Genomic DNA, 8,643 nt, shown 5'->3' with positions numbered 1-8,643 from the left:
CCTATGAGGACAGGCTGAGAGAGTTGGGGTTGTTTAGTCTGGAGAAGAGAAGGCGCCAGGGAGACCTTATTGTGGCCTTCCAATACTTAAAGGTGGCTTACAAGAAAGATGGGGACAAACTTGTTAATAGGGCCTATAGCAACAGGACAAGGGGTAAGGGGTTTAAGCTAATGTAGTATGTTAACTTGAAAGTCTTTTAGCTTTACAGTATAAAACCTGGTCATTGCAAAAGACTAAAAGCAGGAAAATGAATATTTTTTCATGTTAATTCAATAAATTAAATATTTTAACTGTCCATCTCACAGTAACTATTTACTCATCTACACAGAAGAACAACCCCAAGTACATAACAGTTATCTATGTTGTCAAAACAAGAAACAATCTTCACTGAGTTTAACACAAGGCAAGCCGCACTGGATTCTCTATGTTGGCTTTCAAGGTCTCCAGAAACCTTGAAGCCAGTTCATCATCTACCACTCGCCCATCACTTGAAAGAGTCACTGTCATGAGTTGATGCTGCTTAAGTTTCTCATTCCCTTCTTCGTCTTCCACAATCTTGAGCTCTGGTCTTGCTCGGCCCACAGCTAGGATGCAGGCCTGCGGAGGGTTTATGACTGCAGTGAAATCATTGACACCAAACATGCCCAGATTGGAGATACTAAATGAAAGAAAAAAAGAATTACCAGTAATGTCAGAAATTATATATCCCCTAGAAGAAATAATCTATATTCAATGACTACTATGACCTAAATCTCTCCCAAGGCCAAACCCATTAACTTTAAAATAGATCTGAACTGGATTTCAGTTGGACACATTCAGATTCTCAAGATTTTGGCAGTTACAACTAATGCACCTTTTTAAAAGTCTTTACAGTAATATATCCTTGCATTGCACACACTAAAGGCAGAAAGTAGGACACGAAAGTGGTATCTTCAAACAAACTTTGCCTGTCCCTGTTCCAAGCCAAATGTCTTTTAGACTGAACCTCACAACTTTAAGTTACAATGGCTGCTGATAATGAAGTGATATAATTTGGGAATCACTCAGGCACGGGAAATCCTCATCATGCCTTTCTCCCTTGAACATTTTTGTCTGTGTTACCAACTGGGAAGTGGTATATTAGGAAACACTTGGACTCTTTTATGACAGATTGTCTATAGAGAAAACTGGCCCACCATCTCATCCTTTTTGTTACAGTTACTGCAAAGAGTGGAAAAAAGATTAATCTATAAAATCATGGAATGGTTTGGGTTGGAAGGGACCTTTAGAGGTCATCTAGTCTACCCCTTCTGCAATGTGCAGGGACATCTTCAGCTAGATCAGGTTGCTCAGAGCCCCATCCAACCTGACCTTGAATGTTTCCAGGGACGGAGCATCTAATATGTCTCTGGACAACCTGTTCCAGTGTTTCACCACCCTCATTGTAAAAAAAATTTCTTCCTTCTATCTAGTCTAAATCTACCCTCCCTTAGTTTAAAACCTTTACCACTTGTCCTGTTGCTATAGGCCCTATTAAAAAGTTTGTCCCCATCTTTCTTATAAGCCCCCTTCAAGTACCGAAAGGCTGCAATAAGGTCTCCCTGGCGCCTTCTCTTCTCCAGACTAAACAACCCCAACTGTCTCAGCCTTTCTTCATAGGAGAGGTGTTCCACCCCTCTGATCATTTTTGTGGCCCTCCCCTGGACCTGCTCCAACAGGTCCTCATACTGAAGACTCTAGGGCTTGACGGAGTACTCCAGGTGGGGTCTCACCACAGTGGAGTAGAGGGGCAGAATTACTTCCCTCGACCTGCTGGTCATGCTTCTTTTTATGCAGCCCAGGATACGGTTGGCTTTCTGGGCTGTGAGTGTACGTTGCTGGCTCATGCACAGTTTTTCATCCACCAGTCCTTCTCAGCAGGGCTGCTCTCAGTCCCTTCATTCCCCAAGCCTGTATTGATACCAGGGGCTGCCCTGACCTAGGTGCAGGACCTTGTTGAACCTCAGGAGGTTCACATGGGCCCACTTCTTGAGCTTGTCCAGGTCCTTCTGAATGGCATCCCATCCCCCAGACATGTCAGCTGCACCACTCAGCTTGGTGTTGTCTGCAAACTTGCTGAGGTTGCACTCGATCCCACTGTATCATCAGTGAAGACATTAAAGAGTCCTGGTCCCAATACAGACCCCTGAGGGACACCACTCATCACTGATCTCCATCCAGACATTGAGCCGTTGACCACTACTGGCTGGATGTGACCATCCAGCCAATTTCTTATCCACTGAATAGTCCTCCCATCAAAGCCATCTCTCTCCATGTTAGAGAGAAGGATGTTGTGAGGGACTATTGTCAAAGGCCTTACAGAAGTCCAGATAGATGACATCAGTGGCTCTTCCCTTGCCCGTTGAGGTAGTCACTCCATCACAGAAGGCCACTAGTTTGGTCAGGCAGGACATGCCGTTGGTGAAGCCATGCTGGCTGTCTCGAATCTCCTCCCTGTCCTCCATGTGCTTGAGCATATCTTCTAGGAGGATCTGTTCCATGATCTTCCCAGGCACAGAGGTGAGGCTGACAGGTCGATAGTTCCCAGGGTCCTCCTTTCTTCCCTTTTTAAAAATGGGCACAACATTCCCCTTTTTCCAGTCACCAGGGACTTCACCTGACCAGACAGTCACCAGACTGCCATGACTTTTCAAATATCATGGAGAGGGCTTGGCAACTCCATCAGCCAATTCCCTCAGGACTCTGGGATGCATCTTGTCAGGTCCCATAGACTTATATATGTTCAGGTTCCTCAGGCAGTCCTGAACCTGATCTCTTACCGTGGGAGGGACTTTGCTCCCCCAGTCCCCGTCTTGTGGTCCATCCACTCAAGAGGTGTGGGAAGAGAGGTTGCCAGTGAAGACTGAGGCAAAAAAATTTTTTGAGTACTTCAGCCTTCTCCTCATCCACCGCTACCAGTTTGCCAGTCTTGCTCATCGAGGGTATGCACTTTCTTTCACCTGCCTTTTCTGGCTGACATACCTGTAGAAGCTGTTATTATTATTCTTTGCAATCTTGCCAAATTCAGCTCCAGCCTTGCCTTGACCTTCCTGACCCCGTCCCTACACAATGGGGCAGCATCCCTATACTCTTCCCAGGATGCCTGTCCCTGCTTCCAACTGCCTGTGCATTTCCTTCTTGTCCTTTAGTTTGACCAGCAGGTCTTGACTCATCCATGCCGGTCTCTTGCCTTCCTTTGCTGACTTCTTATACCTGGGGATCAAAAGCTCTTGCACTCTATGGAAAGTGTCCTTAAAGATCTGCCAGCTCTGTTCTGCTCCCTTGTCCCTGAGGGCAGTTTCCAAGGGGGCCCTATTGACTAATTCCTTGAATAGCTGGAAGTTTGCTTTCTTAAAATTCAGGGTCCTGACTTTACTCTTTGACTGACCCATATCCCTCAGGACCGTGAACTCCACCAGTGCATGATGACTGCAGCCCAGGCTGCCTCCAGTCTTGACTGTCACTGATTAGCTCACTTGCGTTGGTGAGCAACAGATCCAGTATCATATCCTCTCTGGTAGGGCTGCCTATTACCTGGCTTAAGAAGTTATCCTCAATGCATTCCAGAAGTCTCCTGGGTTGCCTACCGCTCACCGTGCTACTTTTCCAGCAGATGTTCACGGTGGCTAAAGTGACCCAGGAGGACAAGAGCCTGTGAGCCCGATGCCTCCTGTAGCTGGAGTAAGAAGGCTTCATCAGTAGGCTCCCCTTGATCAGCCTGTAGTAGACACCAAATACAAGGTTCCCTTTGTTGCCTCTGTCTCTAATTCTTACCCTTAAGCTTTCAACCTGCTCGTGGCGATACTTCAGAGACAGTTCTTCACAGTCTATCCATTTCTTGATGTAGAGGGCAACCCCTTCACCCCTTCTTCCTCATCTGTCCCTTCTGAACAGCCTGTAGCCATCAATAGCCACACTCCAGTCATGGGATTCATCCCACCAAGTTTCAGTAACAGCAACTAGGTCATAGCTTTCTAGCAGCATGGTGGCTTCCAGCTCCTCCTGTTTGTTGCCCATGCTGCGTGCATTGGTGTAGAGGCACTTCAGCTGGGCTGTCAGCCATGTCACCTTCTTAGAGGAACACCCCTTAATTCCTTTGAGGTATTTCACTGATGTTTCTCTGTTGGCTCCCGTGACCTCAGAAGCCCCTGTCTCATCTCCAGTCACTTCAAGTGTGCTCCAGTGTAGCCAGCACGTCTCAGAGCAATAGGCTGAGGGACCTCACTAAGACCCCATCCCTCTAACGCTGGCGCGTCATCCCACAGCTTGTCATGCCAAGCCTGATATTATCCCCCTCCCCCTTCAAGTTTAGTTTAAAGCTCTGTCAATGAGCCCCACTAGCTCACGAGCAAAGACCCTCTTCCCCCGTTGAGAAAGGTGAATCCCATCTGACACCAGCAAGCCTGGGTGCCATGTGGGCCATCCCATTATTGAAAAACCCAAAATTGTGACACGGCCACATTGTGGCTCCAGCCACGGAGCCATGTATTAATCGACTGGCTCCGTCTGTTTCTTCCAGTGTTGCTGCCCACAACTGGAAGGAGAGAGGAAAAAATAACCTGTGCTCCAGATTCCCTTACCAACTGTCCCAAAGGTCTGAAGTCTCTTTTGATCACCCTTGGACTACACGTTATGGCTTCATCACCACCCACATGGAAGAGCAGTAATGGGTAATAGTCCAAGGGCTGTACCGGGCTAGGAAGTTTCCTAGTGATGTCCTTAACCTGGGCCCCAGGGAGGCAGCAGATTTCCCTAAAAGGAGGGTCTGTCTGGCATATTGGACCCTCTGTTCCCCTCAGAAGGGAGTTGCCTACAACTATAACCTGTCTTTTCTTTCTCATGGAGGTGGTCATGATACGGGGGTAGGCCTTTCTGACCTTGGCAACACCTCTAGTGTAGATGGACCATCATCCCCATCATCCATTGACTGGCCTTCCACATTCAGAGCCTCATACCTGTTGTACAGAGGCACCTGGGAAGGCAAGGCGGGCAAGGAGGGGGTTTGCCTGCCACCCCAAAGCATGGACTTGCCTCCATTCACTCCTTTCCTTTAAGCTACTGTCTTCAGCCTGGTGGGGGGAGGATACAGGATCCCCTTGATCTTGTTTTTTTTTCTGGTGGCTGTTCCTGTTTCTGTCTCAGGGAGGGTAGAGCACAGTTCCACCAGTCTATCTCTTTCTCAGACTCCCTGATGGTCCTTAACCTGTCCACTTCCTTTCACAGCTCTGCCACCAGGCTGAACAGATCATCCACCTGGTCACACCTCACACAGCTGTTCTCACTACTGCCATCTGTTACCAGTGAAATGCCCACAGTTATTCACACTCAAGGGGCCATTTGTGTTGATGAAGACATCCACTGCTGCATTTCCATACATTTTTTCTGCTGAAAGGCTTAGAGATTTTTTTGACCACTCCTCCCAGTACGAGAGCCACATACTCCAGACAGCTGGAACCCAGGCACATTAATACACATTACAGGAATGTTTCTGCAGAAGTCTGTAGTATTATTCTCATCACAATCATATCTTCTAGAATAATTTAACATAAGCATTCAGAATTAGCTTTTTAAAAATTGACAAAAAGTGAGCTAAGCTGAAGTTTATATAACAAAAAAGCTTCTTGATGATACTGTGTCATAAAAAAATATAGTACATTAAAACTTTTAGAAACTTCGGGAGTGTAAAAGTCAGCTGAGAAATTAATTGTGCAACTGTGTTACTATATGCTAGTGTTTTACACATGCTATTTATTTCTCATCACTGAGTTCAGTAGCTCTTTTTGCAGAGTACATTTTACAGACGAAAATATTTACTAAATATATGCTACTATTTAAAAGTGATCTGCTCAGTTTTTAATGTTTCAGTTAAAAGTCAATTATAAGAGTTAACACCATAACTTTGCTGTAACTTTTTTTTTTTGCCCCTTTAGAGACATTCCTCTGAAGAGTGAATTGAAGACAAATGGGACATCACTGTCTGCTGCGATACCTCTGCCAAACAACTCCTTTTAAAACATTTATTTTAAAACTATTATCATGGGTTTTCCTAACTACAGAATGCAATTAAAAAAACCCCACAACATTCTTCTGCAATTAGGAAAAAATAGGTGCAAAAGTAAAAGTCATATCAGTCTCAGTATGAAAAACATGAATCTCACACTAGGCTAAGATGAAAGAAACCTGTACCAAGATAATTTTTTCCCCCTGATACAGGACACTCAGCCTAGGTTTGGCCCTCAGAATCATCACATGGAGCATCACCCTACATGGAGCAAGATTTTAAAAGGCAATGCATTAACACAGAGTGGAATAGCTGAGGATAAACCATTTCTGAACCCACACTGCATGTATTAAATGCTGCTAGAGAGTTTTACCTAAAAGATCCTCCCTGGTACTCTTCCGGTAACAGTTTTCCATCTCTTGCTTTCTTTGCTAGAGCCTAAGGAAAATGAAAGAAGAAAAAGGAGAGAGAAAAGAAATTAAACTGTTGTAATAGACTAATTCTTTTTACTTCAGTAAGACATTATAAGTACCATAAAGCCATTAAAAAGTCATCTGCTTTTGGATTTAGGGAAGCATCTCAGCAACATTGCTGTTGTAGCTGCAATGAGTTAGCAAAGAGACCAGGACACAAAACTTCATTTTCTCAACAATACTGGCTGTTCAATAAAAGCTGTTCTCTCACCTTACAAACCTTGCTCCAGTTTTCACAATGGAACCACCATTCTCCCTGATGTTTTTAGATGATAAAAAAAAAATGTAGAAAAATACTGATGAGACAAGTTCACAGTATTCTTCTTAACATATTTGTTTAAAGAAACTGCCATGTACCACTTCAGAACTTTCTAGCAGATGGAGAGAATGTATTTCTTCCAGCTAAACATTCAACTACCTTAAAGACCACCCTTCCTGTGACCTCCATTTCATTTGTGAGACCTATCTACTTCTAAATATAATGGAAGAAACTGTCCACAAACATTTTGTTCAAAATACAGCCCAGGAAGTTCATACAATGTTCTAAGATAAGATCACAGAGAAAAAGAACCTTATCCCCACCTAGGATGTTTCTAGTTCAGAGGTGTCCTTAGATGGAAGCAGTGGGAATACGGGATGAATAATTCTTACAGTAGTTGTCACATAAGGAAGAAAGGACTGTGTGGACCTCAAGAGAAATGGCACTCATTGGTGGGTCAAAAGCCAGTTATTCAGCCACCAACCCATTCCTAACACCTTGTGAGTACCCAATGGAAAAGGTGGCGACTGTAAATGTGTCAGATGACTTCTCCATCGGTGCCAACCTTTTCAAAACAAGGAGCTCTACTGGCAGCAGAGACTGAAGTGGGAATATATGCAGGACAGATGATCTATCCTATTCATGCATGTCCTGGTTTCGGCTGGGATAGAGTTAATTTTCTTCCTAGTAGCAGGCATAGTGCTCTGTTTTGGATTTAGTAGGAGAAGAATGTTAACAACACACTGATGTTTTTAGTTGTTGCTAAGTACTGCTTATGCTAGTCAAGGACTTTTCAGCCTCCCATGCTCTGCCAGGTACACAAGAAACTGGGAGGGGGCACAGCCAGAATAGTTGATCCAAACTGACCAAAGGGCTATTCCATACCATATGACGTCATGCTCAGTACATAAACTGGGGGGGGTTGGCCGGGGAGCAGCGATCGCTGCTCAGGAACTGTCTGGGTATCGGTCGGCGGGTGGTGAGCAATTGCATTGTGCATCACTTGCTTTGTATATTCTTATTGTTATTATCATTATTATATTGTTATTATTATCATTACTATTTTACTTTATTTCAATTATTAAACTGTTCTTATCTCAACCCAGGAGTGTTTCTCACTCTTACTCCTCCGATTCTCTCCACATCCCATCGGGGTAGGGGGAGTGAGCAAGCGGCTGCGTGGTGTTTAGTTGCTGGCTGGGGCTAAACCACGACAATGCAGAATACATTTAGTGATTTTGGCTTATATCATATGTATTCCGCAGATGGAAAAGCACATGGAAAATGTCACATTGTGACAATTGCAGCATTATAACATTTGAAGACAAAAATAACTGTTTCCAAAAGCACAGTCAGGGAAATAGACTCAGGTCTGCTTCTGGGAAGACTGATAAAAGCAACACAGTCTGTTTATATTTTCCTTCTTCTGGTAAAAATAATAAAACTAATAATAGTTTCCAATCATTTAATTATATTAGGAAAATTTTGGTGGAAGTAAATAAAAAGCAAACAAAAAGAATTTATGTCATCACAACATAAAAAAAGTGATATATCACATTTGTGAAACTTTCTTGGAGAACGTTATTCCATGAATCCCCCCTGTTTTCTAGGCATTTTCCATTCCCTTTTTAGGTATTCTACCACTGTTTTCTAGGGTTTTTTCCATGTTCCTTCTAGGAACTGACTAATTTTTTAATTTTTTTTTTTTTTTTTTTTTCATGTCTAGATTGCTTTTCCCAGGAATTGCCCATTCTGCTTTCCAGGGATTTTCTATATGCATTCTATGAATATCTTGTCAAGCACTCAATTTCATTTACCAAGAGATAATTTCTATGAAACCTCACCCCTGCCTTTAAGGACCAGAGTCAGCAAGTGGAAACTATGATTGAATT

The 8,643-nt window shown here is 43.7% G+C and overlaps 1 protein-coding gene across 1 annotated transcript in view; it reads right to left on the bottom strand.

The window, feature by feature from the left end:
* Positions 1-393: 393 nt before the first annotated feature.
* PDHX (pyruvate dehydrogenase complex component X) overlaps positions 394-8,643 on the bottom strand; it is a 46,867-nt gene continuing 38,617 nt past the window's right edge. Inside the window, exons 9-10 of the mRNA XM_075712776.1 lie at positions 6,393-6,457; positions 394-658 (exon numbers count right to left, since the gene is read on the bottom strand). Of these exons, the coding sequence (XP_075568891.1) occupies positions 394-658; positions 6,393-6,457 (330 nt within the window). The remainder of the gene's footprint in view (positions 659-6,392; positions 6,458-8,643) is intronic.

Source organism: Pelecanus crispus, chromosome 6, assembly GCF_030463565.1.
Source record: "Pelecanus crispus isolate bPelCri1 chromosome 6, bPelCri1.pri, whole genome shotgun sequence".
NCBI lineage: Eukaryota > Metazoa > Chordata > Aves > Pelecaniformes > Pelecanidae > Pelecanus > Pelecanus crispus.
This window is presented reverse-complemented; position numbering and strand designations above follow the sequence as displayed.